At 44.0% G+C, this 17,623-nt stretch overlaps 1 protein-coding gene across 3 annotated transcripts in view; it reads right to left on the bottom strand.

Moving 5' to 3' along the window:
* Positions 1 to 17,623, bottom strand: part of SLC2A9 (solute carrier family 2 member 9) — a 1,837,553-nt gene that overhangs the window by 1,160,045 nt on the left and 659,885 nt on the right. For all 3 annotated transcript variants that reach the window (XM_069202834.1, XM_069202850.1, XM_069202841.1), the window contains exon 5: positions 12,314 to 12,438. In XM_069202834.1, coding sequence (XP_069058935.1) covers positions 12,314 to 12,438 — 125 coding nt within the window. The remainder of the gene's footprint in view (positions 1 to 12,313; positions 12,439 to 17,623) is intronic.

The following is a 17,623-nucleotide window of genomic DNA, read 5'->3' as shown; positions in this document are numbered from 1 at the left end:
GCTGTCGCTCACTGCGGATTTCTCGTGTCCATCCTGGCAAGGCCAATCCCATGCTGTGTTTTCCGGGCCTCACAGAACTAGGCCTCGCCTCACCGCAGTGGACGCAGCTGCACATGGGCCCCGATCGGTCAATCCTCCGATTTTTAGGGGGCCTAACAGTCCCTTGGCATCAGCAGTCAGTGTCTGAGTGTCAGATACTTCACGGATAGAGTGGGATGGAATTAAAACGCACTGAGCCGTGTTAGTCTGCAGCCATCTTTGTTTGCATTTAGCAATGACCAGACTGTTTTCTCCTTGCTTGTAAACTGACATTATCTCCTAGAATCCTCTGCTGTTGAACTGGTAGCTGAGGTGTTGATACGTCATACGACCTGTCTCTTGTGAACATTTCTGATGGAATTGTGTGGGATAAGGTCCCTTATGATATATATGGTCATACAAAAACTTTGCAAATTCCTTCTTTTTTTTAAAGTATCAATAGATGATGTCATAACCCAGGTCTTATTTATCAGGAATGGACTGTAAAACAGTGATTGAGAAGTTATGTACATGGATTCTACTAATTATGGTGAAGTGTTTTGTTACCTTCACTATGCACACCACTATTTATATAGAGCTAGTACTCCCCATGCAGTTTTCTATTATACACAGTGGGAACATTGCCAGACACCACCACTAGGTAGTCATAAAACATATTCAGACAAATTTGTATATTTTTCTGGGTGCAATACCTTAGATATGTTTCCTTTTTGCTATAAATTTACACCCACAAAAGCAAGGAAAAGTATGCCGACCCAGATAAACTTATTATATTTGTCCCAACTTGCAACTAAAGTCTACGAATATTGCAAATAAACAATTGATTTAAAATCAGTTTCAGAACTAAAACATTGGTAAGTGCAGGGCATAGACACCTTATTTAAAGCCTATTAATTCCAATACAGGTGTTTTTTTCTGAATAATACAGTGCAGCAAAGTACTTGCTTGGGTCTAGCAAAAATAAAAGAAATTAATGTGCCCCCTATTCCCTCTACTGCAAGGTTTGAGAATTGGCAACACATTGCAAATTGTATTGCAAAACAACTAAATGACATGGTGCAGAGTGGTACATTTCATTCTACACTTTGAGGTCCTAACAGGTGGTTATTGTGGCCAGTGGACACAACTGGTTGTCATGCACGTTTTTTAAACTCCACACAAGTTTTTAAGGCAAGCAGATCAAACACTCCTTACGTCCAGTCCTAAAAGGGGTGGTCATTACTCATAGAGTGGGGAAGTTATGTCTGCAACGGTTGCAACATTCCAACTTGTCTGCAACATAAGAACACCTCTCTCTCTTCTCTGATGGCATGGATTTTCAAGATTTCCTGTTAGGTCCTAGGTCACCACATTACAAAAGGTTTTGGTATGCCATCTACAATGACATTTGGAAGCTTCCTGAAGTGGAAGCTGCTGCTCGTTTAAGGCAAATAGATCAGGCTATTCTGGAAAAAGAATTGGCTGTTGTTGAGAATGGAATGAATAAGTTATCCGCTGATTTGCACACTGAATAACATTGAACCATCTGTAATTGACATTATATCGAATGACATCTCGTTTTACAACATGGCCAAAGTCATCTTTGATCTATTATGTAGTTGAGTTGGACCCTACAGGTTTGAAATCAAACCGGATGACCTGGAAGCACGTAAACGCAACTGAATTGTTTTTCCCTTTTAATTTAACACGCAAACATCAAATAATGGCTAAGAATGATGCTACCTATACAATGCTGAATATTGAAAGATTCGAAAAATGTACTTTCACGGTAGTTGAAACACCATCAGCAGTATACCATTCATGTGGTTATCTCACTAGCACTTTCAATGTTTCAGTTCACATCATGCTTGAAAGAGTTTCTAGTAGGCAGATATGAAGGTTTGGGGGAGAGAGTCAATCACAAGGTGTGGTAAACACCCTTCCATTACAAATGTAGGAGGGAGAAATTATATTTTTCCGTTACTTTCGAATGGAAGCCATTTGATATTGAATGATCAAGCCTGTTGTGGGATGAGTGCATGTGTCCCCTACGTGGTTTCTGTTTCTCAAATAGTGACCTGTTGTAATAATCTACTCTTTCCTCCTGTGCATGATATTAAAATAGCTAGCTTGTTGACTTCCATTCTGACCTTTAATGTTAATTTTGACAAGCTGAGCAGACTAAAGGCCTTATTATTTTAGAAAAATATGGCACTTACATCTGCCCATTAAACATGTGAACACTAAGGGCCAGATGTAGCAAAATTTTGCGAGTCGCAAATGGCCCGAATCGCAATTTGCGACCCCGCAAAATCGGAAATGGGATGCAAAAACCCCATTTCCGAATCGCAAATTGCGGCGCGAGCCATTACCAACTCGCAAAATCGCGACCCCATTGTGCGACCCACAAATAGGAAGTCGCAATTTGCGAGTTGCAAACCATATGAAAAAGCCAATCGCAAATTGCGACTAGTCGCAAAAAGCCCAATTTACCACTAACTCAGAGCAGGTGGTAACCAGAACCAAAGTATAAAAGGAGACCCAGAAGGCACCTGGGTTACTCAAGATGGCGGAGATATATGTGCTAGCAAGGTGGAGGAGAGCCCACGCCACACAGCAGATGAGGAGGAGGAGCCAGAGACAGGAGAAGATATACAGAACCAGACAGACACTTTCCTAACAAACTGAGGAGGAGATATATGATAAATACAGACTCAGCAGTGCAGCAATATTAGAATTAATAGATCTACTCAATCCGCAGCTTCAATGCCAGACTGTGCGCGGCAGCACCATCCCCACACCTGTGCAAGTGCTATGCTCATTGCACCTCTTGGCCTCGGGTAGCTATCAGGGGGTCATTGCTGTGGCAGGTGGGGCATCTCAAAGTGCACTCTCACGGTTCTTCAGAACATTCCTAGATGCCATACTCACACACATGTCCAGATACATATACCTACACAGGAATGAGGCAGAAATCAACAGCACCAAGTTGGAATTCTACAGGAGTGCCAACTTCCCACATGTAATAGGGTGTGTAGACGGGACACATATACAAATATGCCCTCTTACCCACTCACTGAACATCCAGGTGGTATGTGACGCCCATTATGTCATCACTGACATGGTAGCCAAATTTTCAGGGAGTACACATGACTCTTACATTTTCAGGCACAGTGGGATACACCAATGCCTAGAACGAGTTTGGAGACGGATATCTCCTAGGTATAGCTGAATACACCTTGCAGACATACACACAGGTCAATGTGGAACCCATCCATGCCCAACTAACATTGTTCATTTTTGCCAAACAGGTGACAGTGCATATGCACTATGACCATGGATACTTACCCGGTACTTAACATCCAGCAATGAGACAGAGAGGCGATACAACAGTGCACATAGGAGGACCCGAAATGTTATGGAGAGGACCTTTGGACTGTTGAAGGCAAGATTCAGATGCCTCCACAGAAGTGGAGGTGCCCTCCAGTATGCCCCAATAACAGCATTCAAGATCGTTGGCGCATGCGCTATACTGCACAACATTGCCACCAGACGTGGGCTACATCTCACCCCTGAAGACCCAGATTCGGAGGATGACGAGCAAGAGCTACCACATCGCCATCATGGGGATAGAAGCATTGCAAATCAAGGCAGACAGAGACGGGAACACATTGCAAACCAATACTTTGGAAGGTATGTGCTGCCTGTCACCACACACACGAATGTCACACACAAAGAGCCCAGGTGTGAAGTGGAACAAACAAGAACTTTAATGAAGTGAACCAAAAAACTATAGAACTGAACTATTGATCAGGGGCTGTAAATGTCCACCTGCTATGAGGACACATTAACCTCATGTGCCTCAATTGTTTGTAAGTGCGTAGCTCAAATCCCACGCCTGGGACGCCCAGCATGGCTAGTGCCTGGAGAGTCTGCAGATCCCTGCAGTGCACTGCCACTACGCAAGACCCTGGTGTCCGTGGCAGATGCACTACTGATAGTAGAGCCCTCCTCACTGTCTTGCGGCGTGTCTGCTGCGCCCCTAGCCACCTGTCGTGCCTCCATCATGTCCACAGCGTGACTTATCCGTCCCAGGCCGCGAGCCACATCGCTGGCAAAGTGGCCCATGTCGACCTGTAAACTGACTGTGCGGCGTGACAGCCCTGTAGTATTCACAGCCAGGCGGACGATGGGGGCAGCCATGCGGTCTAGATGGTGGATTAGATGGCGTTCACGGCGCCTTGCACTCTCACTCTCCGTAACAAGTTCAGTCACTAGTTGCCTGATGGAGAGCGCAAGGTCACCTACATGACTGTTCAGGTTTTGAAGCTTTGTGTGGACCTGTGCCAGCCCTGTTGTCTGAATCCTCTCCATTCGCCGCATGGCCCCTGATATCAGTCTCATTTGCCGTGTCTGCAGGCGCTGACCTTCGATGAGTGCTGCCTCGGCAGCGGACATGGTGGAGTCCCCTACATCTCCCTGGGACACTGCAGGGACATGGATACGTTGTCTGCGACTCGGTGGTGCATCAGTGTCCTTTTGGCTGGCACTGTGGCTGGGACCGGGTGCTGGGTCAATCTCCACTATGGCCACTGGTGCATCTGGAGGGGACTGTGGTCGGGAGATGCAGGTCCCAGTGGTGGCTGCTCCTAGGTCCTGTGCTGCCTGGTGGCTGACCTCTGCACCCTGGACGGTGTGGCTGGTGGTGGTGTCTTGTGGGAGACCTGTGGGACATAGGGAACACACTGTCAGTATCTACCATCTGTTGTATGCTTCCTAATAAACTGTTGCCTATCAGCTGCCTACTGGACTACATTGCCCATAATGCACCATTCTGGTGGTTGCTACTCTGAAATTGAGCTATTTTGGTTGTGCATGCTGCTGTGTACTAGGTGGGTGGGGGTATGGCAGATATGGGTGTACATGCATGTTTCATGGTACTCACTGGTTGATGGTCCTGGCGCTGACGTGTCCAGCTCCCCTATTCCAGACACTGTCTCTGGCTCCAGGGTCTCTTGCACCCGTTCCTCCATGGGTGTGGGTGGTGGGACGGTAGATGGGCCTCCTCCAGTGCACTCATCTCCCGGATGCGCTCTGCCACCCTCTCCTTGGTCCTGGAGCGCAGGTCATACCATCTTTTTTTCAGTTCTTCTATGCTCCTGTGGCTCACCCCAATTGCATTCACCTTCTCCTGGATTTCCGTCCAAATCCTCCTTTTGTCCAACTCAGGCACACTGAGGGCTGCTCTTCCAAAAAGTTGATCATGGTGCTGGCAGCATTCATCTGTCAGCACCTCCAGTTCCTTTTCAGAAAATTTGATTTTCCTCTTTCTGCCTGATTCCTCCATTGTTGCTGCTGTTCCTCCTGTTGGTTGTTCAGCAGTTGGAAATGGGTGTGGTCCTCCCTCATCCCAGGTGTATTTGTAAACTTCCTGGCTGTGATGTCATCATCAAGAGCCAGGAAGTGTTTTCCAGAGTGTTCTGCTGCACCTGCATGCAATTTGCGGCACAGGCGCAATTTGCGACACCCACTTGCAATTTGCATGTTCGTTTTTAGCGAGGTCGCAAAAAGCGACCTCGCAAACAGCGGACTCGCAATCTGCGGTGCGACTTAATTTGCGAGTCGCAAAATGAAGTCCCTTCTTCTTGTTGGATACCTGTTTGCGAGTCGGAAATTGCGAGTCGCAAAGACTCGCAATTCCCGACTCGCAATTTGTTTGCTACCTACATCTGGCCCTAAGTTTCAAATTCACCCTCTGAACTACAATAGCTATTAACCACATACTTTGCCCAATATGTTGGTGAGCTTGTGAACCGCATCTTTAATGCCTTTAACACCATGGGTGTGATACACTTTTTTAAAGTGGTTGGTTCTGGTTGGTTCTGGCTTTATCATCATGTTTCAGACTGTTTTCTGACTGAAAGCATGTTTTATCAACTCTTTGTTTTCAAGTGTATTTGGAGGCATACCACTTGTGTTATTTCTGATTTTTGTAATTTTAGTTCTATTTTTGCTGCTCCCTTCTCGAGGTCAAATGTTGATGGAGCTACCATACATCAGCTCTGTTGTGAACACATGATACAGTACTTTGGAGGAACTCAATGAAAATTGGTTCCTGTCTTCGGGGCCAGTATGGTTCTGTTGTGTGCAGCCTGTGATCCACTGTCTTTGGTGCCCTTTCGAGAGTGCACTCCATGCCTGTCTTTCAATGCAATTGCTACAGTCTATGGACATGGATCTGCTAGTGTGCACACTGAGTGTTAATTTCCGGTGTTGTCCCATGAGACTGCCATTGCTTTAGGATGCTTTCTATGAACCGCTCTTTCCTCAGGAAATGAATGCTGTGGCTCCAGGATCCTTTATTACTGGCTCTTCTACTGTGGACACAGTACAGGATACAACAACCTTGGTGTCAGCTGAGGGAACTGACCATGTTTGTTCCTTTGATTTGCTCACTTAGGCTTTTGTGGTTCTGTCATCTGCAGAATCAGGGTCTGTTCTAGATTCCATTGACATTGATAACATGGACATTTGAGAAGCCTCCTTTGATTTTTTAGTTAGCATATTTGATTGGCCTGTTTGCTTTGATTGTTGAATGAACATTGTATTCCGTTTTAGCGTAATTTTGTTCGGAAGCGTGCCTTTTCAAAGCCAAGGGGAGGGTATTTAGAGACCTTTTTGGTACTCCACTGTAGCTCAGTTTTATATTTTATTATTTTACACATGTTAGCTGACATCGCTTTTAGCAATGACATTTTACACACTTATTTACAAGCCCAAAGCACCTTCCTCCGTCACTTTAGCATCAATTTTTTAACGTTAATGTTGCATTTTTGCCATGCCATATTTACAAAGTGGTGCAGTGCTCGCATTGCGCCATTTTGCACCCCCTCTGCACCACATTATGCCTGCACCAGGCATAATGCCTGCAAGGAGGGGGGGCATTCCAGTGCTAGGAGGCCCGCAAAAATGGTGCAGTGAAACCTACAAGGTAGGAAGATATTGATCTATGATGACCATGGTTTTACTGTTTATTCTTTTCACCATGCTAGTAAACTGGTAACAATGCTTTGTTTCATCTGTCTAATTATCACAGCTCACTCTCTCTCTGGAAGAGTATGATTATTTCAATAAATATTTGAAAACCTTTAATTGCATCTCTCTCTTGTATTTACCCTGGGCATGCATGGATAAAGTAACTAAAGGAGTAAGATCTGTTTCCATGACTTCCTTGGGAGTCAGAGTTTCATGTACAAGGTTCCTGTAATCATCTGTGACCCTGGGAAGGATGGGGGTTCAGGTGAGGCATTGTGAGCTAGCTAGCAATTGGATCGGTAGTTACTGTTGGTGTAGATGAAATCAGCCCCTTAGTCCTGAAGTTTTGCTGCACAAATATGCAGTCCTACTTTTTAGTGGGAACCATATAAACAAGCTGTGCCACCCCAGGCCTGGACCCTAGGAAGTGGGCACAAAGGTGCTCTGCCACACTATCTGTGGATCCAGCAGAACTGACACATCTCCTCTGTTGCAGGGTGCAAACCTGAGCAAAACCGATGCATAACCTATGCATTGAGGGTCCTCTCAGCTCAAGGGCTCTGCATCAACCTCACAGCCCCCATCAGAACCAATGCTGTGTGAAGCCACACCACTGCAGGCCCTAGCCATGTAAATCTCTTGTCGAGTACAGCCTCGACAATGGCTCAGGTTCTCGCATATGCAGCCTCACAGCTCTTTGGGAACAACGCATTGCCATGACTGTTTGGCACATCCTCAACGTTGGATTTCACGTTGCAAGCCCTTGTTGATGGGATCCTCGATGATGATGTAGGATCTCGTATCACAGGTTCTCAGCGCCACAGGTCGCAGGACCTGATTGCAGGACCTTGAAATGCTCTGCAACCAGCAGTTATGGTAACCTCTTCAGAAGACTTAACTGAGCCCCTGTGGCTGGCCTATGCTCCATCAGGGTCGGCCTGATCTTGTGTGTTTGTCCCAGTCCGGATCGACCAGATGTCCACGGTTGGCGATTTGTGCATTTTGGGGCTATTTTCTCTGAAGTCTTTAAAACTGCATATCTCTGGTTCTACTAATTGGTTTCTTGTTGTTTTCATCTTGATTTATTAACATTGACTCTATTTCTCTAAATTGGTGTGGGATTTTTCTTCAGTTGTGTTTTTACTTTATTACTGTTTGAAGTTCTGCATAAACACTTTACACGTTGCTTCTAATGAAAGCCTGACTGCTTCGTGCCCAGCTACCTGAGGGTTGAGCACAGATTCATTTGAAGTTTTCTTGTGCCTCACTCTGACAGCAATTGTGGTCGCTGCTTGAGAAGGACTTCACCCAACCTCAGCCAGTAACCCAATTTCTTCAGAGGACAAACCTTCCTCATGGGATAATGAGTGGTTAGAGCACGGTGGCAGGTGTTCTCCAGGGGTACAACTTTCCATCTAAAACCCAAAGGCCCAGCCCTCCGCTCCAGCCATGCATCAGATTTATAATAATGGCCTGTAAAGGGATATGCGCTTCAATCAAGGTATTGCTGCATGTAGCCTGGAGATACAAATTCTGCAATGAGTACTAATTGGTGCAAACATGTATGCTAAACTTTTCCTTGCGACATTTCTACTTACAGGGACCTAAGGAGGATGATGTGATGTAGCCACTTTAAATTCAGATCTGCTGTGGCTGCAGCAGTGTGGTGTACCCTTTTAAATGGTCCTGAATTGCTGAGGTTATGCTACAGTCTCAGGAGAACCCTTAGGAGTTTGGGTGCTCCAAGAAGAGCAAAGAAATCACAGAGACCATTTTGGATTGGTCCAGACTATTGAAGGCATACACATGGGGTTCTAAGAAAATCCAGAGGAGTAAAGCCATGCAGATGTTCCAGCTTCCGCTTGCTACTATTAATTTCCCCAGGATGCCAGGCACAGGCCGGCACATGGGAGGCTATGAACTTTCACTGGATGGGTATCACTTGAAATTCAAGGTGTATGGTTCCATTCTTCAGATAAGTTCAATACTCCTATCTAAGCCGTTAGTTGCTATTTAGGTTACCATAATCCAGTTTACAAAAGACAATGGCATTCAGTACTGATCTGAGAACCCTTCAGTTACTATTAATAATTCGCAATTTTTAAACGTTTTGTGACATTGGCAATTATGAATAATGTTGATAAACGTGTATAATATTGGCAGTAATTAACTATTTTAAAGTTTATATTTAAGCTCTAAAAGAAGAGCGCACATTGAATTCTGTATACTGAGCAAATGTTAGCATGTGTGCATGTCATATGGTTGGGATGCATGCAATAAATTATACCTATATATAATAAGCTATTATGTGAAGGAAACATAACACAGTGGCAGGGCTTGGTCTATGATGCCAGCCAGCAAAGCAAGATCGCTGAAAGCAAAACCACACAGAAAAACATAAAAGATATTTAGGAAATTAAGCAGTTGCTTTCTTTTTTGTGTCTTTCAAACAGATTTAGGTGCCATAAGGGGTCAAACCGAACAACTTCCTAAAAGCCTACAGTGAAGCAAGTCACAAATAGAGTCTTTAATTATAGTAGTGGGAGTTAAGAGTTAGAGGGGGAGTAGCAAAAATGTAAGGACAAGTTTAGTGACCATACATTAGTTTTCTCCATTAACACAAATCTGTTTATTTAGTTACTTTTATTAGTTAGTTGTTTGTTCCCAAACCCCGTTCCATTACAGGTATCAATTGGCCACAGGTAATCTGTTCTAAGTGGACCTCAGGTGGCTTTGGGGGATTGTTGGGTGCCAGCTTCTTCTGCAGTCAAAGCAGAGAGAATCATTTCCAATGTGCATAGATATCGTCTGCAGACTTACTGATCCTACCCAGTTGTAATTCAAATGTCCAATATTATGGGTTGTTTCACTGGCCCTTCTGAAGAGCTTAACTATTAAATGATGGGTCTTAGTTATTCTTGTTTTCCCCTGCCGGTCCCTGGGGCCCATTAGGCAAGTTCAGCAACACTCAAGGCAGTTAAACACCATTTCACTGGTTGGGTTAATTTGCATGTGTTTTGCTGCTTTTGGCTGTTGGTTGTGCACTCCAGCCACCAGGAGGGTTAGATCGGGGCTTCCATGCTTCCTAACGTTTTTTTTATGCTTTGGAGCTTGATTTAAACTGTTCTTCCTCTAATCAGGGAGAGGTCAAGGACATTCTCAAATGCCCTCAGCTCCTCACAGTCTTTCTTAGTTGAGCGTCTACCAGCAGCAGCAATCTCATCTCCCTCCAGAACTGGTCCACAGAACTCCAAGGAAACCTTACCTTTTAGCGTCTGCAGCAAGTCCACAGGAAAGACCTGTTCTACTGGCACTAAAGACAAGAGTCCAAGAAATTAGACGTCCAGAGTGTCCCTCACTCCAGGCAAAGGTCAATACTTTCTTGTTGTCGGAAGTTACCTTTCCTTTACAGAGGTTCTCCCTAGTGCTTAAAATGGAGGAAGAGGCAGAAAGTCCTAGAAGGTGGTTGTCATTGCCCAATTGAAAGATTAGCCCTCCAACCCTGTCAGGTACTTTCTAGGAGAAGCCCACTCATTGGAGCACCTGTTCGTACAATGTGGCACTATTTTTCAAGAGAGCAGAATCAACTCTTGGTTGGCACAGCTTACTTGTGGGCCTAGCCCCACTCCTAACTGCCACTCTAAACTGGCTCTTTTCTTCTAAGACATCAAAAGTGAGCCACTTGTGTGAGTAGTACCAGAGTTCCGGCTGCCTCCCTTTGTCCTTGTGAGAGAAAGATGCTCAGACTTGTTATTGACATGGTAATTAACTAGTCTATGCAGATTTCCCCCACCTCCTTCTTCTACAAGGAGAAGGCTGAATCCCTTCAAAATGGGTCTAATGTCTGGAGGAAGCTTTAGCTTTGATCTACCTGATGGATAGCAGAGTAGTTAATTTGGCCCAGTTCTAAGCTCAAATCTTATTTATGGTTGACTCAGGAAAATATTGTAAAACCTAAAGTATATGAAGAAGAGGAAATGGCCAAATTAATATTATATAGGTACACAGATTTTTTGAAGAAAAGAGAGCTTAATTTTTTCAATATTTTAAGCTGATGCAAAGTACATTTTTTAGTGCCACTCTTCCCTGAATGATGAATACGGAAAAACATCTCAGGCTTACAGTAAAGCACCACAGATATGCTCTTATCAAAAAGTACTGGTGATATGTATTTTTGCATGCTCAACTAAATTATAAAGACTGCAAATACTTCAACCTATTTACTTAAGTTCCCATCACCGCCAGGCTCCCCTTGTATAGATACCAGGCTCAGCTAGACTCCAGTCCTACTCACTCAACCTGCTTGTGTTTCGCAGGTGTTCATGTGTAATCAGAACAGAGCTTCTCACCACAGAAGTGCAGCAGGAGATCCTGTTTTAAGAGCTGGACACTGCTGGTTAACATCCAGGCCCATGTTAGAGTGAGACTTAATTAGAGGAAAACAGAGAAATAAAAACAGAGGTCCAAGATGATTAAAGCCTCCTGGATGCATTTACATTATTAGAAGTGCTCCAGCAGGAGACCTAACTCAATACAGTGCATATTTGTGTTCAATGCCAACGCTCAGAGGCCCTCTTAAGAGTTCATGTAGGGCCTGATTGCAAGGTGCACCGTATGTTTAGGGTGGTAAATCTGCATGGGAAATTTACACTGCTATGCGGTACACCACATTGAATGCAGAATTACCATGTTGAGCTGGACTTATCGGTCAGAAAACCACACAGAATTCCCAATTCCATGGGATAAACGCATACATATATCACCTGCTGTAAGCATGCGTTAAATATATGCAACAGTCTCTGTGTGAAGTGGGGGAGGAAGTGAGGTTTCGGGACTAGAGGAGAGAAGGAGAACTGAGCTCATGTAGGGAGAGAGGATTGTATGCTTTGCCAAAAAACCAAAATGAGGAAGGAGGATTGGCTGCTGCAACCAAAGCCTCGTGTGTTTTTCTGTGTTGAGTTACCACATGGTAAAATCAAGTTCAATGTTCCAACACTCAGGAAAATGCCAGATTCATAGTCAGAGATTCTGTGGTGTAATATTTACGGACATCTGTAATGCATTATGTTTCAATAATCTTTTTGTTTTCCATATAATTTGATAGATTTTTCATTCTTCAAGTTCACTTCCAAATCGGTATATCAGCTCAGTGTGTTGTTGCCTTATATAAGGATATGTGGAATAGGAACTAATACACAAGCATTTAAGTTTACATACAATATCAGTTTTACTTAACTTAAAGAGCAAATCAAAAACTTACCTCCATCAAAACCCATGACGAATCGGCCTATTATAAGCATTTCAAATGTTCCAGCTAATAAAGACAGACTCATTAACAATGCTGCAATCAAGCCAAACAAATTATTGAGCAGCAATGTCCCCTTTCTGAAAATAAAAACAAAATGCATTTGTGAAAAAAATGAATCAACTTGTTGAGCGTCTACAATTTCAGGCACTCGCAAGAATACTTTTAGTAAACACTAAGAAAAACAGAATACATACTATTATATTGTTGTATTTTGTGTTCATGGTACTGCAGTGTGAGATGAACCGCATGGGCTGCAGCATGAGCGGGAGGCTTGGTATGCTGGTTTGCGCTGTAACCTGATAATTGGAGCAATAACACAACTCTGACTTTAGGGGTGAGTGTAACTCACGTATTCGTTGTAGCGTAATTATGCACAGTCACAGAAAAATAATTCTCCTGCTGCTGCTTCCAACGGTTGATAACATCATAGCACTTGCCTATCTAACAAATCGGGTGACCAGGAGAAAACATCTGCCACTGTTTTGCTGTTTCATTGACTACAGTGTCACCTTCAACGGGGTGGGTCGGGGATGCTGTGGAAAAACTTACGAGGATGGAGGGCCCTACCCAACACTTAAAGGCAATAGCGGCCCTACCCCAGGGGACTTGGGTTCATATAAAAACTTGACCCTCTACAGCCACCTCTAAAGTCCCAACCAACAGCAATCTCAAATATAGGTGTGTTTTGGTCTCCCTCTTTTTTTATCTTTCCACCACCCCCCTGGGTAAAGCTCTTGAAGATGCTAATCTAAATACACCTAGGCTGGGTACGTCAAGACTTCCCACACGACATCATGATCATGGGCCACACAAAGTCAGGCCTAGAGAGAGCACACAATGCACTTCACAGGTATAATGAGAACAACAAACTTCAGGTGAATCAAGGCAAAACGAAAGTCATCATTTTTGGCAAATACCAGCAAAAAAACTTGCACACTGGCGCCTTGGGGAGTTAAAAATAATTACAGCAACCAAATCAAATTATTTAGCTGTCTGGTTCTCAGAAGGGGCCAGACCTACGGCACACTTGATGTAAGATCAAAGGGAGAAGGCATCGTCTACGACCTGAACCGCCTAAACAGCCACATGATGAGCCCGACCACCAAACCCATATTAAGGGTGCTTAAGGCCAAACTGACTACATCCTTAAACTACAGTCACCTAGCCTTCCCTGGTGCACTATCACCATTATTGTATTCCTCTCTAAGGGCAGCATACAAGAAAATCCTCTATATACCACGATCTGGAATGCCAAGGTACACATCAGGAACCAGTAGGCCTTCAAGACGCGGCTCAAAGCAATATTTAAAATGTGGCATGATCATCTAGTACCAGCAATTAAAAACCTAAAACATTAAGCCTGCAGTATCCACTGCCCTGACATCCCTTTCTCAGCCTGGATGAAGATAGTTAACGGTAAGGGAAAAAACATCTTGGTAGAACTGGATTTGCACAGCCTACGTCGCCCCTCTGACATGAAGGCACTTAACAACTCTTATTTAGTTGGGAAAGCGCAGACCTATTTGTACCAAGCAATAGGTACCCATACCACAGTAAAATACTATATATGTGCCTCCTTGCCCTACCCATAAATTATTTAAATCCCATCTGGGCAAGGGAAGATCCTGCATGTTGTGCATCTATCATAATGAATCATAGCTCCATCTGCTGTGTTGCTGTCCCAAACTTGACCTTGATCCCCATCGCCTGTTAGCGCCAGGGCACTTCAAGGCCGCCTGGAAGCCTGTTCAGGCTCTCTCTAGCTCGGCAACTGTGTTGCCGGGCTGGAGACAGCCTTCTGCGCAGATATGTTTGGCCAGCCCGCAACGGCCGGCCAAACATACATGGGCAGTGAGGGGAGAGCATAGTGCACTCCCTTCACTGCTCGTCAACCCATGGCCACGCCCCTTTCACAAGGAAGGGACAATAAACATAGTTTTTTGTCCCTTCCTTGTGAAAGGTTTGCATCTTCTGCTGTTGGCGGGGACGATGCTCCTCCGCCCACACGGAGGAGCCGCCACTGCACTTTACTTTCTAATGCCTGCCACCTTTATTTTGGCAACATTAATGGGATATGGGTTGTCCTGCAAAAAATATTACATAACATAGACACCAAAGTTGTTTTCCATGAATTTGCTGAATAAACCCTGGTGTAAACCCACCATTGCTTTTGGGATCACTCCACATTTTGAACAAACAACATGGCCATGTGTTGGTATTAGCTGATTTTTAAATTGGTTTGAAGGAAAGCTTTTAGTAGATGCCTGAATGAACGCAGTTGTAGAAACCCTGGGTGAACTTTTTCCAGAGAAGGATTATCATGCAAGCTAGTTTCTGATAACTGGTTACGTTCATATTAGGGTAAACTGTTAATTGTGTCCAGAGTTGTTGGATTAATCATAGAACATCCCTATGCCACCCGGGGTATTCAGAAAGAGCCAATCCCATGTAAAGTGCAAAAAACAATTCTGCCGTCTCTATAGTCAAAGCTGTAATCATATAGGAATACTGTACATGCAGTTGCTGGGTACTGAACATTTTTCCTTCTTAGTAAGTGGGCTGTAGATTCAGACTTGTGCCCTATATGAATGAAGTGAGGACAGTACAGGAAATGTGACATGAGACAGGTGAAAGTTAATTGTCTATGATCATCTAAAAACATTCAAGATTAACCAAGGTGCTTTAGGATTCTCATTGTATTATGTCAAAAAGAGAGTTTGAAATTGGAGCTCAGGTGAAAGTAGCCAAACACTTAGTCAATGAAAGGCCAAAATTCAGATGTGACTCAGATCCTGATTTAGAGTTTGGTGGATAGGGTTATTTCGTCACAAACATGACATGTATCCCATCTGCCGTATTATGATTCCATTTTGTCCTATTGAAATTGTAATACGGTGGAAGGGATACCCATCACGTTTGAGAAGGAGTAACCATTCTGCCGAACTCTAAATCCAGCCCTCAGTGATTTACTAGTTGGGGGTGGAATATGGTCCACCATAAGTGATAAGGATACTACCCAGTTTGTTTGAGCGATTGGTTTCAGAAATTGAAACCTGAGCTCAAACCCTACTAGCTCTAGCACAGAATAGATAGGCTTAACTTAGCAAAAATGTGTCAACCATTTAGAAATATAAAACAGCTAGAAAGTCAAAAGCACATCAAAATACAAATCCCACTCTACTTTAGAAACACTATAGAATAATTTAATGCGGAAAATTACACAAAAATGGTAAGAATCCAATAAAGGGAGAAGGATATATTAATGTTTAAAGATGAAGGTACACATAGCACCAAAAAGACCACAACTCTAATGGTGGTTAATGATCCTGGTAGACTGGGACATAGGAATAATTTCAGGTCAACCCCAATGGAGCGTGGGCCATCTAAACCAACCAAGTTCAACCTTGTCAGTGGTTTTACCTTGGGACTTCATCTTTTTCCTGGGCCAGAAAAAGACACAATACTAGCACCCACTTCTAATTGAAAAACAAATTAAGACAACATTATCAAGGCAATAACAACTTTCAGGAAGAATGCACTGGAACTCTGCAAGTGTGGATGTGAACATGCTAAGGGATGACCAGAGAAAGTTGTTGGATTAGGTCACAGTCAACCAAGGGTTTTTGGCAACCTAAAACCAAGCACTGGAACTCTACAGAAACAGCTGTTGTAACTGACACAGAAGGCCCAGTTCCTAGAATTCGAGGAAGAAGAATGTAAGAAATAGGGTTACTGGTTACAAGGTGTGAGAACCCTTTTCAACCAAAATCCTTGTCAGGGCAAACCACAAAAGTCACTAAACTTACTTGCGCTTAACCCTCTGATAGCTTGGCACAATAAGAGTCAGGCTTAACTTAGAGGCAAAGTATAAAGTAGTTATGCATCTCGCAAGCAGTAATAAAGTGAAAACATAACACATGAAAACTTCCAAACCAATTTAGAGAAATGAAGCAAATTTCAATACATAAAATGATACTAGAAGAACTAAAAGCAAATTAATCGAACTGAGGACATGCAATATCACAGTTTTGGACATGTTAGTGCCTAAAATTAGGAAGCGCTACTAGGGGTCAGAGGAGGCTATGAGGAGCAGAGAGAGCATCTTTAATGGTTGTTATTGCAGTATGAAGAGTGAGTTCACCATAACTAAGCACTGGCAGCTGTTGCTGGTGGCAGATTCTCAGTTCAAACAGGCCCTCCATGGTCACAAAGATCCTAAAACGTTGGGTTTCTCGTTTCTTCACAGCAGGTGCTAAACTGATGCAGCCAAAGGTCCAGGGCCTGGGGTGGCACTTTTGGGGGATTTGGAACTCATTCCAGCAGAGGCCAGCATGGCTCAGGCAGGTCCAGTTGCAGGTCTAAACAGGTCCGCTACAGTAGTTCAGCTGGGCAGCTGAAAGAATGCCTCTAAAGTTTCTTGTGCCCCTGTAGCTCAAACAGGAGGTAAGCCGCTGATGATTTCAGTCAGTCAGGTAGCCTGGGACGAAGGGAGCAGGTCTAGCCTTCCTTCCCAGACAGCGGGGCAGTCTTCAAGCAGCAGAGCAGGCATCTGGGGGTCAACACAGTCCTCAAGTAGCGTGGCAATCCTTTAATAGCACCCAGTCAGTCTTTGAGGGAGCAAGACAGGCCTCAAGCAACAGAGGTCCGTCTTCGAGGGAGCAAGACAGGCCTCAAGCAACAGGATAGTCAATCCTACGTAATGTCCACAGGTCCAGAGTATACTGAAGAGTTGTTATGAGGGTCCAATATTTATATCTGGGGCCACCATTTGAAGAGAGGGACATCCTGGGCTACTCCCACATCTGGTTCTAAAAAGTTCATCTCCTTCCCTACCCAGGGTCCGAGAAGTCTGGGTGACAAAAGACTAGTGCCAGATCCTTTGTTGGTGCTGGAGGCAATCTCCTTTGAAATGTGAGTGGGGCAGGGACTAGCTCTGCCCCAAACATCCTGGTAGGATGGCCCACCCTTCCAACAACTAGTCCCCTTTTGTTTGGCTGAGAGAGCCCTACAGCAAAGTCATTCACAGTCATGTGACCCAGAACACAGGTAGAAGACACAAGTTGGTAAGGACAGGGAAATACCAACTTTATAATAGTGACATCTTCAGAATCATGACTTAAAATCCAACTTTATCATTAAAGAGGACATTATATTACAAATAATTTGAATCTAAGCATGACATTCCTACCTGCTCCTCATCAAAAGTTAGCAATGTAGAAAGGTATTAATATGTAAGTATATTGGAGAAGTAGGCCTTACAAT

Source organism: Pleurodeles waltl, chromosome 1_2 (genome assembly GCF_031143425.1).
Source record: "Pleurodeles waltl isolate 20211129_DDA chromosome 1_2, aPleWal1.hap1.20221129, whole genome shotgun sequence".
Taxonomy (NCBI): Eukaryota; Metazoa; Chordata; class Amphibia; order Caudata; family Salamandridae; genus Pleurodeles; species Pleurodeles waltl.
Note: the sequence above shows the minus strand (reverse complement) of the source record. Positions and strands in the feature narration are given on the sequence as shown.